We start from the raw sequence: 24,851 nt of genomic DNA, 5'->3' as shown, positions 1-24,851 counted from the left end.
ATTCATTCATTTATAAAATACTTAGGGTGTCCCTGCATGTGCCCAAGGCACTGTGGAGATGGGCAGAGATTTAATTCAATAAGTATAATATACATATAAGAAAGCAAAAAGGACAGGCATCGTTCTTGCTGGAAAGCAGAGACCTAATGTTAACAGTGAGAGGTGTGGGGGAGGTGGGAGTTCCCCTCTCCTCCCCGGGTATCCCCCATCGACAGCTCAGTTCCGGCTACTTTAGTCTGGGCGAGAGAGCGAGAGCGAGGGCGCTTGGGAGAAGCCTCGCCCAGCGGCGATAGACTAGTCAGGCCTCAGGAAGATGGCGTCCTCAGAGCAGGCAGAGCAGCCGAGCCAGGTAAGGGGAGTGGGACTGCCCCGCCGTACTGGCGGGGACCCCGCTGGAGGGAGCGCTCGGCGGGTGGCTGGGAGCCCGGTGGGGACCCTGAGCCTCGGAAGCCGGGGCCTCCGACCTCTTGCCCCCTCCGGGGCCCCGCCCCTCCCCAGGTCCTCGCCGCCCGGCCTCTCCCCGCGTGACCCCTCATTGACCACATTCCCGAGCAGGGGCCCGGGGGCGCCCGAGGGCCCCCACTTCCCGCCTGCCGATCCCTCGGGTCCCACTTGTGTTTGGCCAGGTCGGTGGCGGGACCCTTGAGAAGCCCCCCAGGCTTGAGCTGCGAGGGCCCCTGCTTGAGGAGAGGGGGGAGAGGCTGAATCGTTCCCGGCCCTTCCCTCTCGGGATGGGCCTTACTCCATCAGGGTTCCCTCTCTCTCGAAGCCTCAGCCTTTTGGGTGGCCCCGCTGCCAACCTCTTCGTCTTTAGTCACCTTTGCGCTTCCCCCGCCAAGTTGGAGAGGGGGAAATGTACTTGGACCCTTTCAGTGCGTTGGTATGAAGGGGACTCACTGTAATCAACCGACGCCACCGAGCTTTTGGCTGGTGATCCGTCTTTGCTGCCCAGAGTTAGGTTTTCTTGGCCACGGGCTCTGGCTTTTCAGCCAGACTCAGCCAAATCCCACTCCAGTCGGGGGACCTTGAGGACCAGTGCTTCTGCCTGTACGTCTGCTGTCAGGAAGCAGTGGATGCTAAGGTCTGTAGGCGTTTGTAGTCCAAAGGTGGGGTGGGCTGAGGTGGGGAGGATGGGGTAAGCGGTACCTTACAGTTACGGAGTGTGTGCTGTCACGCTGTCATGCGGAGGACAAATTATGCTTATTATCTCGTTTAATGCTTATTACAACCTTTATGAAGTACGGGCTATTAACCGCCATTTTGCAGGGTCTGTAACGTGCCCCAAATCATTTGCCTGATTAAGCCTGGATTTGAACCCGGCTGTGTGTGAGTCCACTAGTTAGCCCTACATGTTTAAGTTTAGTTAGGATTAGACAGAGGAGGAAGAAAATGGTTTCAACCTGGACTTCATCACTCATCTCTCACCTGCTTGAAACCCCTGTGGACTTCTCAGTGGCCTCCTTGTATTTCACTTCCTTCTTTGGAAGAATACGGCTTAGTGTTTCTTATTACTCTTTAATTCTTCATGATAATTCTATTATAGCAATTGCACATAGAGGAGTTGTGAGTTCACCAGACCAGCTTCCGTTAGCAGAGTGAATGATTCAGAGACATGTCCAGATTGTAAAACGTGAGCAATAACTAGGGCTGATTCTGGTCTTCTCACTGTCGGAAATTCTGGAGTGTGCAGAGTGTCCTGGTGAGGGGGTGGTCCCTCCTTTCCTTTCTTAACCCGCTTAGCTTGCTGAAATGTTGAGGCTTCTCAGAATCTAGGTTCCTCTGAGCTGGTACATGTTAGGAATGCCCATAGGCTGGGATTAAACGGTGCCAGCGCATGTAATTTGCCAGTGCTGTGAAGGTTACTAAAAATTCTGCCACTCGGAGCCTTTTTAGTGCCCAAGGATTACTTTGGTTCTGGAAATTGTCCTCTCTGTACACGTGCAAGGGATCTAGGTTCCTTAAGGGGGCTGGGCCAGCACTTGTTTGGTTTTCAGCTCTGCTGCTTCCTTGCCCTCCTTTCCAAAGCTGATAGACATGGGATTGCATCAGAAAATGCTGGCAGCTTGGAAAAAAACTTGAACGCTTCACGCCAAGTTCTGTCACTGACAATAAGCTGCAAATGCACACTTAAAAAAATTTTTTTTAAAAAAGTTTTGTTTTTGGCTGTGTTGGGTCTTAGTTGCTGCGCGCAGTCTTTGTCTAGTGCGGCAAGCGGGGGCTACTCTTCGTTGCGGTGCGCGGGCTTCTCATTGCGGTGGCTTCTCGCGGAGCACCGGCCCTAGGTGCACGGGCTTCAGTAGTTGTGACTCACTGGCTCTAGAGCGCAGGCCCCGCGGCATGGGGGCTCTTCCCGGGCCAGGGATCAAACCTTTGTCCCCCGCATTGGCAGGCAGATTCTTATCCACTGCACCACCAGGGAAGCCCCAGATGCACACATTTAAAGTAAACCAACTCTCTTTAGCAGTCGCTTCTCATTTCATTTTCTAGTCCTGATCAGTGGGTTTCCCATTTCTCCAGTAAAGCAGAGTGGAACTGAAGGAACGAACTGTTTGGGTATTTCCTCCAAACCTGGTTTGTGTCTGAGAAGAACGCATCACACCTGTGGGACTGAGGCAGTATTCTGTCTCTCATGGAAAGTTTGTTAGTTGGCCTTGTGGCATCAATCTCTCAGTTTGAAAGATTATGGGTAAATAACCAACAATTTCTTTCTTTGAAAGACAGTGTAGGGCAGTGGTTAAAAGTATGGACTCTGAAGCCATCCCCACTAGGCTAGAATCCTAGCCCCACTACTTACCAGCTGTGTGATCTTGGACAAGTTACTTAACTTCTCTGGCCTTAGTTTCCCCATCTCTTAAATAGGAATAATACTAGTGCCTATCTCATAGCATTGCTCTGAGGATTAAATGAATTAACTTATTTTAGAACAGTGCAGTGTGTTACCTATTATTATTCCATTCAGTAAACTCTGGAGTTTCACTTACAAACCATCTAAAGCCTTTTCTCAACCCCTATTAAAACATTTTTGGGGATATGAAATTTCATATGTTGACCACCAGTCTACTAAGGTTGGTTTTTTATTTGCTCGGAAGTAATTTCCTTGAAATTTAAAGGAACACGCTGAATGCTGGTGTTTATCCTAGCTGTCCTTTGTGCCTTTTAGATTTCAGTGATATACTTTCTTTTTCATAATGGTATAGTCTTTTTAGGCTGTCTTCATAACAGTCTGTTGGAATTGCATTTATTGCTTATCCTGTTTACTCCACATTACTTGGTTTTGTATGGCTAATCTCTTATCAAAGTCCCTTCTAGTCTGTATATGTTATGGCCCATAGGAACGGGAAATGTCATCCCTGTTTTTGTACTTTCCCATCAGTTTTTCTGTCCTTAGTGAAGGGCAGAAGCATGGTTCAGTCTGATTGTTTAATGGTTGTTGAATATTGAGAATTATTACGGAACGTACATTTCTAATCTGTTCAGGTTCACTGGATATAATAAATTTTGGACTGAGAAAACACAGAGGCAGGGAAGGGAGAAGAGTAGAGCAAAGATGTTAAGGAGTGGAAGAGCATGGCCTTGTATCCGGACAGACTTTGATTTGAACTCCAGCACTCACTTATTATTGGACTTGTCACTCTACCTCTCTGAACCTCAGTTTTCTTCTCTGTAAAATGGGAGTAATAATAATCCCATTTGAGGGTTGACTGAAGTCACAGATGTGAAGAGTGTGTGGTGCATATTAAGTGCTCAGTGAATGTTGGGTTTCCTTCTCCAAGTCTCTGAACGCAGTTTTGGAAGATTATTGAACTCTTGAATAACAGTAATTCAAACAAGATATTTTTCCCCTCACTCTTTATTTTGAAAAGTTTTCAACCTATAGGAAAGTTGAAAGAATAATACAGAGAACTCCTGTAAAACTCCCATAAAAACTTCACCAAGATACACTGTTTACATTTTGCTTAATTAGCTTTATCTCAGCCTCTTTATATATATATATATATTTTGAAGGATTTGATAGTAAGTTACAGACATCATATTTCATCCTAGAATACTTCATTTTGTCTCTCATAAGAGTAAGGTTATTCTCCTACATAACCATAATACCATTATTACACAAGAAGTTTGGTATTGATAAAATATTATTTACTAATACAGACCACATTCAGAATTCTCCAATTTAAAAAAAAATCAGGACCCAATGAAGAAATAGGGAGTGCATTGATTTGTCTCTTTAGTATGCTTTAATTTAGAATGACTCCCTAGCCTTTAAATTTTTTTTTTAACTTTTTACTGGTGTTTAACATACACCCAGAAAGTATACCAATTATGTGTCCAGCTTGGTGAGTTTTCACGGAGTGAGCACACACTTGTGTAACCAGTACTCAGATCAAGAAATCAAGCGTTACCGGGACCTCAGAAGCCTCCTTGGCGTCCCTCCCATTACTAGCCAATCCCCCAAAGTTGTCCCTATCCAAACTTAAAATCCATAGATTAATAGCTTTTTGAGTGACCAAGTCTTTGTGGCCAAGAGCTTTACTGTAGAATTCAATAGATGTGTTGTGGTCAGTTTCGACAAATGTATATACCTGTGTAACCACCACCACAATCAACATCAAAACAATTCCAGTATTTCTGAATGTTCCCTTACCTTGCTTCCCAGTAAATCCTAGCCTTTGGCCTCAGGAAATCTGAACTGCTTTTTATCACTATAGATTATATTTGTCTCTTCTAGGATTACATACGAATGTATTCATAATGTAAATATTCTTTTGTGTCTCACTTTTGCTCATAATAATGGTTGTGAAATTTATATTGTATGTCTCAGTAATTCATTACTTTTTATTAGTGGGTAGTATTCCATTGTATAGCTATACCACAGTTTGTTGATCTGTTCATCACTTGCTGGATTTGGGTTATATTAATTACCGATTGCGTAACAGTGTTATTATAAATTTAGCAGCTTAACGCAGCACATGTTTATTGTCTCACAGTGTCTGTGGGTCAGGAGTCAGGACACAGTTCAGCTGAGTTTCACAAGGCAGCAGTCAAGGTGTCTGTCTGCCAGGGCTGTGATCTCATTGGAGTCCTGACTGGGGAAGGATCTGCTTCCTAGCTCATGTGGTTATTGACAGCATTTAGTTCCCTATGGACTTCAGACTGAGGACCTCTCTTTGTGACTGGCTGTCACCCAGGAGCCGCCCTCAGTTTCTTGCCACATGGGTCTTCCCAGGATGGCCACTTGCTCCCTCAAAGGCAAGTGGACATTACAGTCTTAGATATTGTAACCACATGCATGTAATTACATGCATTCTGTCACTGTTACCGTACTCTGTTGGCCAGAAGCAAGTCATAGTTCCTGCCCACACTCAAGGGGACAACACAAGGGCATGAATACCAGGAGGTGGGGATCATGGCTGTCACCTTAGAGTCTTTTCCCCACATGATTGGTTCTAGTTTGGGGCTACTATAAATATTCAAGTGTGTTTGTGAAGACATTTGTTTTCATTTTTCTTGGTAAATACCTATGTGTGTATTTACTGGGTCACATGCTAAGTGTATGTTTAGTTCCATAATAAATTGCTTATGTGTTTTGCAAAGTTGTGCTGTTTCTCATTCCACCAGCAGTGTATGAGCATTCCAGTTGCCCCACATCCATATCAACACTTGGTATTGTCTGTCTGTTTTAATTTTAGCCATTCTAGTGAGTACGTAGTGGTATTTCACTGTGGTTTTAATTTGCATTTCTGTGACGACAAATAACATTAAGCAGCTCTTTTCATGTGCTTATTGGTAAAGGCTGAGGTTAATTTTTTTTCCCCCCATATGGATATAAGTTGTTCCAGCATCATTTGTTGAACAGATTACCCTTTCTCCATTGAATATCTTGCCATCTTTGTCAAAAATAAAAAAATTGTATATAATAGGTTAATTTCTGGACTCTCTTCTGTTCCATTTATCTGTGTTTCTCCTAATGTGAAGGAAATACAGTTGACTCTTGAACAACAGGAATTTGAACTGCCTGGGTCCACTTATACTTGGATTTCTTTTTCAATAAATACATATTACAGTACTACACAATTCATGGTTGGTTGAATCCATAGATATGGAGGGCTAACTGTAAAGTTACATGTGGATTTTTGACTATGCGGAGGGTCAGCCCCCCTAACCACTGTGTTGTTCAAGGGTCAATCGTACTGTCTTGAATGCTGTAGCTTTATAGTAAATCTTGAAATCAGGTAGTGTAAAATGTTCTGACTTTATTCTTTTTCAGAATTGTTTTAGCTTTGGTCCATTGCATCTCTATATAAATTTTAGAATCAGTTTATCAGTTCTTACAAAAAGCTTGCTGGGATTTTTACTGGGATTGTGTGGAATGTATAGATCATTTTCAAGGAGAATTGACATCTTAACAGTATTGATCCTCTAATTCCTTAAAATTATATATGTCTCCATTTAGGTCTTTGATTTTCCTCAGTAGTATTTTATAGTTTTAAGCATGTAGGTCATGTACACATTCTGTTAAATTTCTCTCTAAAGATTTCGTTTTTTTGTATTTATGGATTTTATGTTTAAATTTCATTTTTAATTGTTTATTGCTAGTATATAGAAATAAAATTGAGTTTGTGTGTTGGCCTTATATCTGCAGCCTTGTTAAGCTCATTTGTAATTCTAATAGTTTTTTGGGTAGATTCCTTATTTCTCTGTAGATGATTATGTCATCTGCAAGTAAAGACAGCTTTACTTCTTGCTTTCCAATTTGTATGCCCTTTTTTTTCTTGCTTTATTGCACTGTGCAGGACTTTTAGTACAATGTTAAAAGAAATATTGGGATTAGACATTCTTGCCTTATTCCTGATCTTAGGGAAAATGCACTCAATCTTTCATGTTTAAATATGAAGTTAGCTATAGGTTTTTTAATTTCTAAATTTAAAAATTTTTTTATTTTTGGCTGTGTTGGGTCTCCATTGCTGTGCGCGGGCTTTATCTAGCTGTGGTGAGCCGGGGCTACTCTTTGTTGTGGTGCCCAGGCTTCTCTTTGCAATGGCTTCTCTTGTTGTGGAGCACGGACTCCAGGCACACGGGATTCAATAGTTGCAGCATGTGGGCTCAGTTGTTGCGGCACGCGGGCTCTAGAGCTCAGGCTCAGTAGCTGTGGCACATGGGCTTAGTTGCTTCTCGGCATGTGGGCCTTTTCCAGACCAGGGATCAAACCCATGTCCCCTGAATTGGCAGGCGGGTTCTTAACCATTGCACCACCAGGAAGGTCCCAGCCACAGATTTTTTTGAAGGTCCCCTTTATCTAGTAGAGGGGATTCAATTTTTATTTTTAATTTGCTTAGTTTTTTTCTTAATCCTATGTGTTTTGAATGTCAGGTGCTCATTGTGCTGTCTGTCGAGTTGATTCTATTGTTTTCCTCCTTTATTCTGTTAATATGTGATTTACATTGATTGATTTTTCAAATGTTAAACCACTCTTGCATTTGTTGGATAAATTCCACTTGGTCATGATGTATTACCCTTTTTATTGATATATAATGCTGGATTTGATTTGGCAATATTTTGTTAAGGATTTTCACATTTATGTTTATGAGGGATATTGATTTATAGTTTGTGTGTGTGCGTGTGTGAAATCTATGTCTAGTTTTGTTGTCAAGGTAATGCTGGCCTATCAGAATGAATTGGGAATTTTTACCTTTTTTTTGGCTGTGCCACGCGTCTTACAAGATCTCAGTTCCCAGACCGGGGATTGAACCCGGGCCATGGCAGTGAAAGCCCAGAATCCTAACCACCAGGGAGCCCCCACCCCCTGGCCTTTTTTTTCTATTGTACTTTCTGAAATAGTTTATTATAAGACTGCTATTATTTTTTTCTTAAATGTTTGATAGAATTCACCAGTGAAGCCACCTGGGCCTAGAGTGCTCTTTTAAAATTTTAGTTGTAAACTTAATTTCTTTTTATTATTTATTTATTTATCTAGGCTGAGCCAGGTCTTAGTTGCAGCATGTGGACTTCTTAGTTGCGGCATGCATGCAGGATCTAGTTCCCCGGCCAGGGATTGAACCTGGGCCCCCTTCATTGGGAGCATGGAGTCATACTGACTGGATCTCCAGGAAAGTCCCTTAATTTCTTTTTAAATTAAGTATTTTAAAATCAGGTTTTAAATTATTAATTATGTATTTTAAAAACAGATATAAGGCTATTAAGCTTTTCTGTTTTTTTCCTAGGATCAGCTTTGGCATATTGTGTCTCAGGGAATTTGCAGTCATTTGCAGTTGTCAAATTTGTTTGTAAGGTTTTTCATAATATTCCCTTATCTTTTTTTAAAAAAAATTTTATTTATTTATCTTATGGCTGCATTGGGTCTTCATTGCTGCGCAGGGGCTTTCTCTCTAGTTGCAGTGAGCAGGGGCTACTCTTTGTTGCTGTGTGTGGGCTTCTCATTGTGGTGGCTTCTCTTTGTTGCAGGCTCTAGGTGTGCAAGCTTCAGTAGTTGAGGCACATGGGCTCAGTAGTTGTGGCTCACGGGCTCTAGAGTGCAGGCTCAGTAGTTGTGGCGCACAGGCTTAGTTGCTCTGTGGCATGTGGGATGTTCCTGGTCTAGGGCTTGAACCCGTGTCCCCTGCATTGGCAGGCAGATTCTTGTTTTTTTTTTTGTTTGTTTGTTTGTTTTTTTTTTTTTTTGGTGGTATGCAGGCCTCTCCCTTTGCGGAGCACAGGCTCCAGATGTGCAGGCTCAGCGGCCATGGCTCATGGGCCTAGCCGCTCCGCATATGTGGGGTCTTCCCGGACTGGGGCACGAACCCGTGTCCCCTGCATCAGCAGGCGGACTCTCAACCACTGCGCCACCAGGGAAGCCCGGCAGGCAGATTCTTAACCACTGCGCCACCAGGGAAGTCCCTCCCTTATCTTTTTTTTTTTTTTTTTTTTTTTTTTTTTGCGGTACGCGGGCCTCTCACTGTTGTGGCCTCTCCCGTTGCGGGGCACAGGCTCCGGACGCGCAGGCTCAGCGGCCATGGCTCACGGGCCCAGCCGCTCCGCGGCACGTGGGATCCTCCCGGACCGGGGCACGAACCCGCGTCCCCCGCATCGGCAGGCGGACTCTCAACCACTGCGCCACCAGGGAAGCCCCCTCCCTTATCTTTTAAATGTATATAAAATATGCAGAGATTTCCCCTTTTTCATTCCTAATATTGGAAATTAATGTTTTTTAATTGATCAGTCTGCATACAGATTTATCAATTTCAGTGTTCTTCAGAACACCAGTTTTTATTTCATTGATTTTCCTCTGTTGTTTGTAAGTTTAAAATTTTATTTCTTACTATTTACTTTGGGTTTCATTTGTTTTTATTTTTCTAGCTTCTTTTCTAAAGTCACTAAAACTGTAAACTTCCTTCTAAGCACGGCTTTCATTGCATTCCACAAATTTAGATGTGTTGTGTTTTCATTGTCATTCAGTTCAGAATATTTTCTTACTTCCCCTGTAATTTCTTCTTTGACCCATAGATTATTTAGAAGTCTGTTTAATTTCCAAACATTTGAAAATTTTCCATATTTTTTTCTGTGATTTCTAGTTTAATCCTGTTGTGATCAGAGAACATTTTCTATATGATTTCAAGTCTTGTAAATTTATTTTATGGTCTGTCTTGATGAATTTTCCTTATGAACTTGAAAATACATTTTACCGTTGAACACTATAGGTTTGAACTGTGCAGGTCCACTTAAAAGCTTCTTTAATAAATACATTCTTCATCACTACACACTATTTGCAGTTGGTTGAGTCTGTGGATGGGGAACCTTGGATATGGAGGGTCAACTGTAAAGTTATATGTGGATTTTTGACTGTGTGTGGGTTGCTCCCCCTCACTCCCTTGTTCAAGGGTCAACTGTAACGTATATTTTGCTGCTGTTGGGTGAAGTGTTCTGCGAATGTTATTAGACCATGTTGGTTGATAGTATTATTTAGGTCTTCTATATCCTTACTGACTTTATGATTAAGGTGAGAAGATTATTTAAGTCCCCAACTATAACTATGGATTTGTGGGTTTTTTTTTGTTTTGTTTTGTTTTGTTTTTGCAGTATGCGGGCCTCTCACTGCTGTGGCCTCTCCCGTTGCGGAGCACAGGCTCCGGACGCACAGGCCTAGCGGCCATGGCTCACGGGCTTAGTTGCTCCGCGGCATGTGGGATCTTCCCGGACCAGGGCACGAACCCGTGTCTCCTGCATCGGCAGGCGGATTCTCAACCACTGCGCCACCAGGGAGGCCCTGGATTTGTGTTTTTATCTTTTAAATTCGGTCTGATTTATTTTATGTGTTTTGAAACTATTATGTGTGCATACTTATACAGGACTATTATGTCTTCTTGACTGACTCCTTTATTTTGGAAATGTCCTTGTTTATCATTGGCAATATCTTTTAGTGTGAAGTTGCCTGAGATTAATATTGCCACTACAGCTTTCTTATGATTAGTGTTTGCATGGTATATCATTTTCTATCCTTTGGCTTTTTAGCTATGTGTGTCTTTTTGTTTAAAATGGGTTTCTTGTCGGCAATATATAGCTCCATCTTGCATTTTCTCCCCACCCAGTCTGACAATCTCTGCCTTTTTTTTTTTAAAATAAGTTTTCTTTTCTTTTTTTTTTTTTTTTTCCCCCCGGTATGCGGCCTCTCACTGTTGTGGCCTCTCCCATCGCGGAGCACAGATTCCGGACGCGCGGCTCAGCGGCCATGGCTCACGGGCCCAGCCGCTCCGCGGCATGTGGGATCTTCCCAGACTGGGGCACGAACCCGTGTCCCCTGCGTCGGCAGGCGGACTCTCAACCACTGCGCCACCAGGGAAGCCCTCTGCCTTTTAATTGGAGTGTTTTAACATTTCTTGCGGTACAAGTATACTGTTGACAAATTCTAGCTTTTTTATTTTCCTTTTGAAAAAATCTTTAATTTGTATTCATTTTTGAAAGATATTTTCATTGGATATAGAATTCTAGGTTGAGAGTCATGTTGTATTCCCGCCCCCCCCCCCGCCCTCTGTGGGCATTTTAAAGATACTATTTTTTTAAAATCTCAGATGGCTGAGTTTTTAATGTTTTTTTTTAAAACACAAACGCAATGTGCACATGACCTGTCTATTCGGGTTTTTTTTGCTGTGTAGCCTGGAGCCAAGTTGGGATTGGCTACTCTGATGGCCAGTGGGGCTGCTCTTTCCACAGTGGCTTTGAGTTCTTGGAGTAATCTCAGCACAGTAAGATTTGTTTCACATCAGCAGCCCTTCAAGCTCCTTGAAGTTGTGGACCAGGAGCTTCCGGAAGCCACTGGGCAGCATGAGCTTTGTTTTCTTGTTGCTCCCATAATCAATGTTGGGCGTCAAGATCTGACCCTTGAATTTCCTGTGCACCCTGTTGTCAGTGCCTCTGGATTTCTGCCAGTTTCACTTAATTTTGACATATCGGTCTCACTGGTGTGGGTTGAACTTCTTGGTCTTTTTGACAATCTTGAGCTTCATGAGGGGTTTGAGGGCGGCCATGGTGGCTGCCACCTCTGTAGGCAGCGCCAAGGAAGAGCTAAAGATACTGTTCCATTGTAGTTTTTTGGCTTGCACAGTTGCTGATCAGAAGTCTGAAGTCATTCTTAATTTTTTTCTGGCTACTTATAGAATTTTCCCCTTTTCATGAATTTTTAGCATTTGATTATGGTGTACCTTAGTCGCTTTTGTGTTTGTTCTGCTTGGAGTATGTTGCGCTTCTTGGATCTGTGAGTTTGTAGTTTTCATCAAACTTGGAAATTTTTCAGCCATTATTTCTTCAAATATTTTTCTTTTTTTGGTCTTTTTTCCCCCTTTCTGTCCTTCATTTTGCTCAGTTTCTGTTCCTGTGTTTTCAAGCGCACTTACTTTTTTTTCTGCAGTCTAACCTATTGTCATTACCATTCAGTGAAATTTTTATTTCAGATATGTTTTTTCATCTCTGGAAGTTCTACTTTCTTTTTATACCTCACATTTCTCTCCTTACTATGATCATGTTTTCCTTTAAATTCTTTTTTGTTTATTGAGGTTTACTTGACATACCACGTTATGTTAATTTCAGGTGTACAACATAATTTGATATTTGTATTTTTTAAATGAGTTAAATTCTTGAATAAAGTTATGACACCTATCTTAATGCTCTTGTTTGCTAATTATTCTAATTTTTCTTATTATTATAGGTCACAGTTTCCTGCTTCTTGACACATGTTGAGATTTTTCATTAGGTGCTGGGTGCTGTGAATTTTACATCATTGAGGGTCTGGATTGCGATCTTACTTTAAAGAGTGTTGAGTTTTGTTCTGGTGGGTGATTAAGTTACTTTTGGTTCATTCTGATTCTTTCAAGTCCTGATCTAGGGTCGTTTTTATCCTAGGGGTGATCTGACACCCCCCCACCCCCCTGCCCATGATGTGGCCCTTCCAGGTCTCTACTAAATGCCCTGATCGAGCCGGGAGGATGCTCCACTCTGGTGCTTGGGACTTGTGAGACCTATGAAGGTTCTGGAAACTGTTCGGCTTGCAGCTTCTTTATCAATCTTTTTTCAATCTTGTGGAGTGTCATTCTATGCGTGTACAAATTTTAATATTCAGTACAGACTTAAGGAAACCTCTGTGCAGATTTCTGGAGCTCCCTTTCTGCAAAGCTCCCTCCTCTCTGGAACTCTGTCCTGCACCTTTCAGCTGACTTAGCCTCCCTGAACTCCAGTCTGTTTCCTCAATCTGTTGCTGTGATCTGCTGGGATTCCCCCCTCCCACCACTGCCTCCGCCCTGGCTCCTTGGTCTGAAATGTGCAAAAACCTGGCAGAGGCCAGGGTGGTCTTAGGGCTCCTATCATTTGTTTCTGTTCTGTCAGGAATCAAAGTCCTGTATTGCCTGCTGTCCAGTGTCTACAAACAGTGGTGTCATTTATTTTGTTTAGTTTTTCTAGTTGTTTACAGTGGGAGGGTAAACCTGGTCCCTATTACTTCATCATAGGGCAGACTCTATTGGTTCATTTTGAGCAGAAGAATGATATAACTTTCATGATCCTCATCTCATCCTGAATGTGGGGTGTTGGTATTATTCCCATTATTCCCATGGATGAGGAACTGAGGTTCAGAGAGGTTGACCAGTATACCCACAGCCCCTCAGTTATTAATGCCAGAGGTCATGCACTTTCCACTATACCAGTGCCTCTCCAACAACATTTGTTGAATTGAATCTTATTCTTCCCGGCAAAGAACTATAGGCCATATCTTGCCTAGGACATAACCCAGAGCTACACGGTTGCTGGCAGGTGTAGGATGAGCGCTCCTAGAACTGAGTGTTTTTCTGGTTGCTCAGATCTGAGCTGTGTGTGCAGTTGATGTTTGCTGTGCATCAAGGTCAGCACGTGGGCGCACCTCCTGGCTGGGGAAGGTCAGTGCCTGGACAGCAGGAGTGAGAGCACCTTTTGTCTCTACCAAACTGACGCATTTCTCTCCCTGCCACTGTGGCCTTTTTTTGTTTTCCTGTTTGTTTTTTAAGGTGTTCTGATGCTTTTTCTCTTCTCCCTGCCTGCTCTCTGCATTCCGCCCCCTGAGGATCCTGACTGCGGATGGCCTGAGCGCCTACTACTTCTTCCTCAGCTGGTGATTTCTAAACCTTACTATTACTGTTATTATTTTTAAAACCATAAACCAGCCTGTTAAGATTTTTCAGGATTAAGTTGGAATTTAATTTGTAGGGATTTGTTTCAGGCTGGAAAATAGACTTGACCACTTAAAAGGGGGTCAATGTAGGGGCAGGTGTTTGAGAAGTATTGGACTTTCACAAAAGCTGGACTGGTGAGACTCATGGACCTGTGTGAGCTTAGTTCACCTTCTGACAAGCAGTTGCCCTCTTAGGCCTTTGCCCTCTTTTGAAGCAGCATCATGTAAAAGATGGGAGTCTGTCTTCCTCCTCCTCATGAGGAAGGGGAATGGTCAGGATTCTTCCAGGGGCCCTGTTGGTGTTTGCATGGAATAGTTCTTCATTGTGTCCATTGCAGGACATTTAGCTCCCCAAGCCTCTGCCCTCTAAATGCCGATGGGACTCCCTGGTCACTGTGACAACCAGAAACACCTCCACACATTTTTAAATGCCCCTGTGGGGGTGATTGTGCCCCAGGGTTGAGAACCGTTGGGTCGTGACATTGCTTTGAGAGTGGCCAGATTTGTGGTTTGTTGTAGGTGAAATGTTCCAGGGAAAGACACTGCTATGGTCCTTTGCTTGCTTCATTTTGGCTTATGTATATAAAGTGGTTCCTTTGGTTTAATGTTTTTCATTAAAAAAATTAAGCCCACATTTATTGAGTACAAGTGACATTCTAAGTGCTAAAGATCTGCCTTCACTAACGTGGTAAAGTGCCTGCCTTCAAGGAACTTAAAGGATAGACAGATAATAAACTAGTTATATAATGCAGAATTTCAGATGGTATTATCAAGGAAGTCATCATGCAGAGCAGGAAAGAGGCATGAAGGCTGTCTTCTTGGTCATCAAGAAATAGTTTTCTAAAGGACACAGACAGGAGATGGGGATGGTCCATTTTAGATTACAGATATTTCAACATGAGCTGGCGAATCATCTAGAATGTAATCATATTGGGCAATTCCCAGGTTGGCGAGCAGTCCTCTGTGCGTTCACTGGTAAGGTCTGACCGACCTCAGACAGTACTGTGAGTTGGAATACGGGTGAGGAAATGCTTGTTCCTTTCCAAGCAGCCTCCAAGATTGAGTTTGGAGGTTGGGCTTTGGTGTGCTGAGGCCCCAGAAGGCTCTGTGAAGCCGAGGTTTGAAGAATTTGGAGAGTGTTGCTGTTTAAATTCCATGGTGGGGATATGCACACACATGTGTGCTTCTTATACGCCTTGAATATCCCTGGAAGAATATATAAGGAGCCAACATAAGTGCTGTGTCCCCAAGGAAGAGGAGGCTGTTGGGATGAAAGGGAAGCTTCCTTTTAAATTTTTTTAGTATTTAATTTTTTAAAGCAGAATATATTTACATGGCTCACAGTTTAGAAAGCTACAGAAGGGTATACGATGAAAGAGACTTACTTGGTACTGTATATTGCTTAAAGTTTTTCCTCTGGCAAACATTTGCTATTCAGGGGATGAAGTAATTTTAAGGGAAGTTCCTTGGAGATAATGCCTCAGTGATTAGTTGTATCTCAGGAAGAAAATTTTGGTTTAACTCAGAATCAGGCTTCCTAAATATTAAAGCTGTTTTTGTGTTAGTTTGTTTCATCTAGTCAAATAACCTACATTATTATTTATGGAGTTGCATTAAGGTTGTTGCTTAATAAAATGTAGTCTAAACAAAACTCGATTATTTTGATTAAGTAGAAGGGCTCAAATCATCTTAGTACCAGTTACTACCTGAGTCATTGTGGGCAAGTTATTTAACTTCCCTTGCCTCAGTTTCCTCATCAGCAATAATTTCATACATTTATTATGAGAATGAAATGAAGAAGGAGCTAAATCAATGTTAGCACTTAGTATTTACCAAATGGAGTGAAGGAAGCCCTCAGGAAGGTAATGAACTTTATATAACCCATTCAAACCAAATCTGTTCTGCTCTTTTTTTGCCCATTCATTCATTCAGCAAATATCTATGGAATGCCTAATCTATGCCTGATACTGTCCTAGGCCCCAGGGATACAGTGATGAGCAAACACAGACAGTTTCTGCCCATGTGGAGTTTACAATCCGGCGAGGGACACAGACATCAGTTGGATATCACACACTTAAAGTTGCAGTTCTGCCCAGTCCTTGAAGGAGAGGTATACGGTGTGAGTGTATTATTAGGGAGATTTGATTGTGTCATGGCTGTCAGAGAAGGAATGCTTCCCCAAAGAAGTGACTTAACTGAAATCTGAAGGATGAATCAGATTGTCAGAGGGAAGGGAGGGAGTACCTGGTGCAAAGTCCCACTGACAGAGGAAGCAAAGGCCAGTATGTCTTCTGCGCAGAGCTGGGGTACGTGGTGCCACGCAGACCTGATACGTAGTCAGAGGAGACGCGTGGCCAAGCTGGGAAGGCTTTTCTGTATTAGCGTTGTTGGTGTTTACTGGGGCGGGTTGGTGGATTAGATCAGATTATCGTTTTGAAGTGATAGTCTGTTTGCTGTGTGGAAAATGAATTAGGGCAGCATGGATGTGCGTGAGCTGATTAGAAGGCTGTTGCCGTGGTCCGGGCAGGAGATTTTGGAAGCTTGGACCTAAGTGATGGCAGAAGAAATGGAGAGAAGTGGATGATTGATTCCATGGATATTTAGGAAGGCGTATTGGCAGGACTTGCTCTGGCAAGTGAGGGGAAGAGCTATCCGGGATGGCCTTTTGGATTCTACTTTGCATATTTTGGTGGAAGCTTGTTGACATTCACCCAGACAGAGAACAGTGGAAGCATACACATGTGGCGGAGGGTGAGGATTATGAATCTGTTCTGGGATTTGTTAAGTCCAAGAGGAGGCAGGAAGGCAGTTGGGTGTAGAACTCAGAGGGGTCTGGGCTAGAGATCTGAATGCATGAGCTTATTGATGCCTGGAGCCTTAGGAGGGAGGGACAGTGGGGGAGGGAGGAAGGGAAAAAGCATGCTCAGGTTCTCTGAGACTTTCTAGTTAGTTTCTACACTTTCTAGTTAGTTTCATGCTGGCTGACCTTCTTGTCCTGGCAGAAGAAGGGGCTCTTGAGACAGGACTTTGGATGAGGAGATAGAGTCCTTCCAGCAGAGTCCTTGCCACTGTGCCCTGTGCCCACTGTGTGGTGGCAACTGGGCATGAGGAAATCTTTGGGGACCCTCTGTGCACTGGACTTTTTCCTCTTCAACCTTCTATCCTTTTTCCCAGGAGGCTTGGCACTTGCCATCCGACTAGCTGGGAGGAATTTGGAGGCTGGCTCCTGAGACCCACAGATTAGCTCATTTGTCTGGATATTATCTGTAGATAATTGGAAATTGGTTTGAACATCAGTAACAGTAAACTAATCATAACTCTCTCAGGCTGCTTGTTTCCTTCTTTTGGAGATTTGTAGATTTCCTCCCAGCTGTCTGTCTGTCTCTATCTCTCCCTTTCTCTGAATTTTGGCCAGATCAGCCAAGGGTTGAAGGTAAGTGCCAGGGTGAGGGGAGAGATCCAGAGAAGGAAACAGACTAGGGCCAGCCGAGTGGGCCACATGCTGCCTGGCTGTGGGTTGCTCTGTTTATCTGTCAGCTTGTCACTAGCTTATTTACAAAAAGGATTTAAACTCGGCTTTCTTTACTACTGGGGATTGGTATCCTTAGTGACAGGTGATAAATAAGAACCAGTGTCCATAGTTTGCTGCTTCCTTGGCTCCAAATAGATGCCCAGAGAAAATGCTGAGTGTGGGCAACCGGGGCCCCCTTGTGACTGAATCTGGTTCTCCACTTTTGCTCTGCTCTCGCTGGTCAGTGGTGGAGAGACATGGCAAAAGGGAAGTTTGGCTTCCAGTTAAAGCCTTTTGTGGACTTTTCCTACTGCTGCGGATTTTGTGATGGTCCCCAGCCTCTGCTGCTCAGCAGCCGGGGCCCACCTAAGCTAAATGTAGCCTTCTTGAGGTGCCGTGACAGTAAACCCAGAAACAGTCTCTTCGTGTTCACTGGCAAATTCAGGTTCTTCGGGCTGCTTCTTACAGGTAACCCACCACAGAACACTGCAGTATGGAAAACTGGTGAGAAATATGAGAAGTCGTCGTTTGTGTGTGTTCCTCGAGAATGGCACACCTTTGGTTTTTTTGATGTCCATTGGGTGGCACTGCGATCTTACTTTTGTTTTTATTTTTCTTTGCAGCCGAGCTCTACTCCAGGAAGTGAAAATGTGGTGCCTCGAGAGCCGCTGGTAAGAAGCCATGATATATAGTATAATTTTCTAATAATTAAAATACTGAGTTTCAAGAAACCTTATGCTCCTATAGTTTTGCATCAGTAGTGCCCCTTTAGGAGTAGGTGCTCTGTGGAGACAGCCGGCGAGTGACCTCTGACTTCTGATTCCTCTTCTGGCACTCAGGGATTAGCGAGATCTCCCCTTAGTAAAGCCTGGTCTTTTCTGGAACGGAAAGCATCCACCCCAGGTGTGGTGACGCACCATTTTACTTGTTTGAATCAGTGGTAATTAGTGGGATGCCTGAAACCTTTGGAGGCTGAGCTGGAGCGAGGTTGCTGGGCCTGACCAGGTAGTTGCTTGATTGTCTGAAATAGCCACTCTGCTCCTCAGGGCGAGGGCACTTCAGGTGGCCTTTGAAGGACAGATAAGGGAGAGAGTTCCATTTTTGCCTGGTCAGTAATTAGGTTTGTGATACTCATTTCCAACATTATCTGCTTATACTAGTGATAGGGAAGAGCCCTACTAAGTACTGAAGGTAATTTTCTTTACAAAGTGCTTTTGCTTTGGTGGTCTGAGTGAGAGCACTGCCCCCCCCCGCCCCATTTTCATTGTATTTTGCATTTCAAGGCCTGCTGCAAATCCTGATGGCTGGGTATTAAGACCTGTTCTGTACAGGGAGTTCCCTGGTGGTCCACTGGTTAGGACTCTGCGCTTTCACTGCCGGGGGGCCGGGTTCAATACCTGGTCAGGGAACTAAGATCCCACAAGCCGTACGGTGTGGCCAAAAAAAAAAAAAGAAAAAAAAAAAAAAGACCTGCTCTGTACAAACCAGATAAGTTTTATGGAGGGGCCAGCTTTAGGTTTAACTTTTCAGAGCTTTTTCTTTCTTTGAATAGTGATAGCAAGCTTAGGGCTGTACCACCAAGCTTTTGTTTCAGCAGGGCCTACAGTTTCACCTGTTTTTCTTCCCTCTCCTTCTGGCAGTAGTGGGAGGGGATGACGTGAGGCCCTTAGCTGGTATGTACACGTCTGAATTTCAGTCTGTACGAAGGCTTTCCAAGGCAGAAGGCAAATTGGATTTGACTGAGCTGGAGGAAGGCCTGGGTGACACCAGCCCTGCCAGGACTGTTTGAGGGGAGCGCTGTTGTCCTGCATGTCACCCGCGTTTTCCAAGTACAGCTTGCTTCCCACCACTCCCTAGTGGCTTCATTTCTTTCTTTTGGTATTGCCTGGGTTCTTCCTTGCCGTCTCAGTGGTGTAAAAGCCAGAGGAGCCTTCGCTTTGCCAGCCCCTTAGGTAGAGAACTTGTTTCCCGTGGGGCCTGCCTCAGTGCCCCTCAGGCCGAAGTTGTGGTTGGCTTCGAACCAAAGTTCAAACTGAACACTCTAGTTCTCTTCAGTCCTTTATTCCTCAGTCTCTTTTTACATTTTTTTCTACGGATTTAACTACTGATCACCAGAAGAGTGGCTGGACCATCTTTTGGGGCATGATTGTATAAACTTCTGGGCATTCTTTCCAGCAATGAGCCCTGGGCCATTGGCAGCCTCACTGATTTCTGGGTACTTGGAGCCCTGCAGCCCCTTGGCTCTGCTAGTGTTTCTGCACACTGCTTTTCTCCTGCTGTACTCTGCATCTGCTTGTTGGTTGGTTGTATTTTTCTTTCTTTTCTGGGAGGCCCTGAGCAGTCTTCGAACCCTAGTAGCCTGTGATCGTCCAGAGTTCAGACTCATTCTCTCAAGGCCAGCTCTACAATTACCTTATATTTAATTAATATTTTTCCCCTCTTTACATACTTGCTGCATAATTGCTCAGAGGAAAGAAAACACATAGCAGCAATTTATATATATATAAAAAAACAATAATTAGAAAAAAACCCCGAAATAAACTCCCATCTCATTTGGGTTGATCCTATGAGTTGTGTAATTAGGACCCTATTAAAAGGTAGACCTTTCTCCTTCCCCTCTTTTTTTTTTTCATTAATTTTTTTATATTAAACTCCCACAGTCTCTCAGTCATGCCCTTATTGCTTTTGGTCAACCATTTGCAGCAGCCTGATTAAGTGAGGGCAGCAGCCGAGCTGTATGGTCTTGTGTGAGCCACTTCTGCCCCCTGGGAGTGGCAGTGGGAGGGTGCCAGGCAGGGAAGCCTCCGAGGGCTCGTGACGGCTCGTGTGGCAGGTCGGGGTAGAGGATGAGCTGCTGTGAACTGGAAGCAGGCCGGAGAGAGTCACAGGGTGCCAGAGAAGTGATGGGGTGGGAGCGCCCACCCACAGAAAGCCCCGAGGCACTCAGCCCAAGTCACACCTTCCCAGGGGAGATTCCTCAGGCCGTGTGTGGTAGCTGTCTCCTGGGTGCTCAGGAACAGACAACTGAAGAATAAAGCTGAGCCTTCTTCCCAAGGAATTTATATATCTTATTTGGGGGAAGAAAATGCATTTGTTACACGCGAAACAATTAGCAAACAGCACAAGCCTGTATATAATTTTAGCAAACAGTACAAAATTGTATATAATTTGGTGCAGAATTGCCTGGCTAGGAGTATAAGAGAGCCCTCATTATTCAGAGAAGGAAGAGTTCTCTGGGGGTAGGGGGTGCTTAGGGATGGTTTTTGTGAAACTTGAAGCCAGGTTTGGAGGAATAGGATAGTCCAGTGTTGAGGCAGCACCGTGCTCGGTTATTTTTGGTTTTGTTTTTAACTGAGTGGGGTGCATATTTTCCACAAAATTCCTTAATGGAAGCTGCCTGTTCTCTACACTAAAAAGGCTAAGCATGGGATGCTGAAGGCAAATAATCTTGTTCTTTGTTTTCAGAACTAGAGCACTTTGGAAGAATTTTTCCCTTTATTAAAAAAGTGAGTTACAACAAAAGAGGCTCTACTGACTAGTCCGTACGGTGCAAGTTTCATTGTTCGGTGGATGTATTTGGGTGTCTGCATCATTGTTTTGCTCTGTTTGCTAGGGAAGGAGGGCCTGATTTTCATATCTGTCCTCTCTGGGGTATAAAAACTGGCTGTGATTTTGAGTTGATAAGTATGGTCTTGTGGTCTCTACCTGACACATTTGTGCTCATAGCCATCCCCGGGTCCTGGTTCCAGCCGCATAGTGACACTGCACGTACCTTCTCTTACCCCTTCAATCCTCCTCCGCTCCCAAAAGAACCAACCCAGCAACTCTGGCCACATTAGTGGGATAATTGCTCTATAATGTCATGATGTCCTCAGGGCTGATGATTGGTAAACAGACTCATTTTGATAAATTCTGTAAACTCCCAGTTGAAATTCTCTGATTGTTAATGACAAAACTCTTTGCCAGAGTTAAAACGGCTGATTACTTTTTCTTTATACTTTGTTCACTGAACTTTGCCTCCCAGGGCAAGCTCCAGAGTACTGACCTCTAGCTTCTCCCAGACCTGTTCAGAACCTTCTGTCAGTTTCCCACAGATCCGCGATTTCTCATCACCTGTGTGGGCATGTGCTCGGGCCGTCACAGAGGTTCTGGGTCGGTCCCTGCACTGCTCCGCCGGGATCAAGTCCTGCCTAGTCAATAGATCTGTAAGAATGGGTGGACAGCTGTCTGCGTGGAGTAACTCGGTTCCTCTCTTGCTTGGATACAGAAACAGGGTTTAAGTAATGTCTCAAGAGTCCTTCTAGTCATATGAGTTTAGGGTATTTGAAACAGAATAAATATGCTCCCTTGTTTCAATACAATAAGCTCCTCAATATTCAGCAATACTATTGCTTACCTACTTTATACAACACTTATGGATTTGGGCTAAACTAGAATTTCAGCGTTTTGCTCTTTGACACCAACTTCTTTCTAATGGATGAATCTTCTCTTCCTCTAACCTGTAGGTATAGGTTTTGTTTTTGTTCTTTGTTTTTATCCTTTTTCCTGCATCCCTCTACCAAAATAATCCCAAACTACAATTAATGTACCTTTATAAATGATGATGGTAATTCTACTTTATCACCTTCCCTAGGATTAATATTTTAGTATGCTGAATTTTTTTCTTTAACATTACATTCCCATGACTTATTTATTCTATAACTGGAAGTTTGTTCCTTTTGACCATTTTCACCCATTCCCCTCACCCTCCCCTGAGTTCCTTTTTTTTTTTTTTTTTTTTTTTAAATTTTTTATTTTTTAGGTTTCACACATCTGAAGTACGGAAGTATCATGTATCCTCAGGTTTCTCCCTGAGGCTAAGACAGAACCTTGAGGGGGCAGGGGGCGGTTCTGCATCACTTGTTTGATCTCCACCCTTCTGGGGAGCTCATCCACCTTATGCATGGAACACCGAAGGTTTTCTCTTTGGTTTTTAAGTCAGTTAACCAGAGGCTGGTAATCAAAAGGCCATTAATATCTTGATGAATTCAGGGAGCTAGTTTGTGAGCTTCTCTTTAAGAGAGCTGTGGCTGGTTGTCTGTCTCCTGGAGACCTCGCACGTGCTTCTGGCACAGTCTCCCCTATATTTGTATCTTTCGTGGTTCAAGTATTGATACTTGGGTATACTTGTTGGTGGGCTCACTGTGGATGGATGATTCTTATGTTTTTTCCCCACCAAAACATTTCTGAAGAATGACATTCACATGCTCAATGCATTTCTTTGTGTATACTCACGTACATATGTGTATATCCAGAACATGTAACACCCATATATTTATTTTACAAAATTCAAAGCAGTTGGTGGGGAAATAAAATTGATTTTAATAGTGTATTCATGAAAGTGTTTTACAAACACAGGGGTAATAAAACTAGCCACTTAGAGATTTCAGGAAATTGTCATTTTTCCAGGAAGAATAAATAAATATGGCAGATCTAAAGTATTAAGCATTATTATTTAAAGGGTCTATAGTGGTTGATTTCTGTGGGTGTAGCACAGTTAGGTTTGCTGAAGTGAACTGTAATCTCCACCTCTTGTTTCCCACTCAGGGTCTGCCTAGAGGCAGTGACTAGGGGTGATATTATAGGGATAATCCTAAATATGCTCTATTTATTTATTTGTAAAAAGTGAATCATCTGCAGGTTTGGTACTTACGGTACTAAAGGCAGGAGGCACCCCTCACGGCTGCTGTGAGAAACTTGGAACCTAAATCGAGTGTCAGCAGCCAGAGGGTGGGGCTTGTGGTACTCCTCCGCTGGGATGCTGGCGGGCGTCCAGACTCTGGGTGCTGGGCCGGAGGCCTGGGCACCTAGGTAGGAGGAAATGTTGTCTTTCCTCCTTCCCCACTCCCCTCTCATCACCTGTGGAAAACGCTGCTCTTTTAACCCTGGCACCCCTTGTTGGGAGTGTGCCTGAGATTCCCGCCTGTCCTGCAGATGGGGGGAGGAAACTGGAGAGAACTAAATGCTGAAATGGATGAACTTGAGAAAAGCCTCATTCTGTCTCTGGGTGGCTTCTCTGTAATCTCTAGGCTACTTACTGATTTTGAAATTACTGCCTCTTCCTACTCCGTCCTTCCTATTACAGACTGAGAAGGTTTATTGAGTAGACGAGGCTGTGCCCTCTCAGTTCCTTCCTCCAGGTAAATGAAGAGGTTTTTTCAGTTTTAAGGTATCCTTTTACAAATAATTATTAGATGAATCGAAACTCTTAGGAGTAATAATTAGAGAAATGGAATCTGAGATCGTTGTTCAGCTTTGTTTATATTTTGGGTTTCTGGCTTTTGTGGTAATACTTCATATTTGCTGTAGTTTCTGTAATCAGAGGCTCTGACTGTTGGATAACTGAACAGTGTCCACATTCTGGAGTGGGAACCAGGGAGCTGAGCGCTTAAGTGCCTTTTTCTCAGAGCCACAGTGATCAGGGGAGTTGGGTTTTTCATCTTGTCACCAGCCTCATTCTTTGAGAAGAGGTTTTGTTTTCTCCCTTTCATCTGGAGACACAGTCTCAGAGTTCTACCCAGGCGTTGGCTGGGCATGGGATGTACAGAGCGCTTATTTGGGCAGAGTGACCTTCTGAAAATGTGTTTCTTTTGTTTTAAATCAGTCATTATCTTATTTGAAAGAATTTTTACTCAAAAGCTGCTTTTAAAGTGTGACCTAAAGGTGGGTTTTCCATGTGGCAAACTCAGCAAATCCCCTACGAGCCCCCAGTTTGTGAAGCACTGAATGTCATACTTAGGGCAGCCATGTGCCCTCTGCTGTTGAGGATAATTTCAATTTAAAATATTTTGGCCCATTGTCAAACCATGCAGACCAATTTGGGTTTGAAAAATCCGCTCTTGCAGTTAACCCCACTCTGCGCTGAGAAGCTGCGGGAAGATAAAGTGGTGCTTTGGAGAAGGACGTGATTGCGGCCCTCCCTCTTTCCCTCCCAGCTCTCCTTTCTTTTATGGTTTGTAGTTATAACCAAGATTTATGCCTGTTGCTCCACAAATCTCTCTGCCATTATGAGTTTGTCTGCACAGTCTAGAGACGGGGCCGACGCTGAGCGACGCTTGAGGTAAACCTGCGTGGGGTGCTCCCTGACACCGAGGCCGACAGGAGCCGACTCCTGGCCCCCCTGGATGGCGCTAGACTGCCCCTGTCGGGGAGAAGATGTGCTGCCACCTTTGTGGCCTCTTGCCTTTGGTGGCCCTGGGGGCCCCGCTCTCCTGCTTGTGCTCACAGAATCTGCGGGGTGGTGCCCTGGGGTGGCACCGAGAGGCCTTTCTCTGTGTGTCCGCCGTGGTCCAGTCAGGCCATGACAAGAGCATCTTCAGGGGCAGCGCTGCCTTTTCCAGCTTGGAGGGGAGGAGCTGCTGATAGAGTCAGGCACACAAGTTGATCATACGTATATACGTGGTTTAGTTTTTCCACAGTTTGCTGAAAATGGGTTTTGATGGAGAAGCAGCAGAGTAAACGACATTCATTAAACATCTTTTTTTTCCCCTTTCCTTATACCTTCTGTTTGCTGTATCCTTTTCTTTGACTCATATCAGACCTCTTGTGAAATGAAGTGGCAGCACCAATAAATACCTATTTTTAAGAAAGTGTCAAGAGCTTTCATTAGAAATG

At 43.7% G+C, this 24,851-nt stretch overlaps 1 protein-coding gene and 1 pseudogene across 1 annotated transcript in view; one reads left to right on the top strand and one right to left on the bottom strand.

The window, feature by feature from the left end:
- Nucleotides 1-218: 218 nt before the first annotated feature.
- Nucleotides 219-24,851, top strand: part of PEX14 (peroxisomal biogenesis factor 14) — a 140,667-nt gene continuing 116,034 nt past the window's right edge. The window contains exons 1-2 of the mRNA XM_059057959.2: nucleotides 219-349; nucleotides 17,822-17,869. Coding sequence (XP_058913942.1) covers nucleotides 314-349; nucleotides 17,822-17,869 — 84 coding nt within the window. The 5' untranslated portion in view covers nucleotides 219-313. The remainder of the gene's footprint in view (nucleotides 350-17,821; nucleotides 17,870-24,851) is intronic.
- On the bottom strand, nucleotides 11,076-11,519 carry LOC136793160 (large ribosomal subunit protein eL32-like; annotated as a pseudogene).

The sequence above is a fragment of the Kogia breviceps genome, chromosome 1 (genome assembly GCF_026419965.1).
Source record: "Kogia breviceps isolate mKogBre1 chromosome 1, mKogBre1 haplotype 1, whole genome shotgun sequence".
Lineage (NCBI taxonomy): Eukaryota > Metazoa > Chordata > Mammalia > Artiodactyla > Physeteridae > Kogia > Kogia breviceps.
This window is presented reverse-complemented; position numbering and strand designations above follow the sequence as displayed.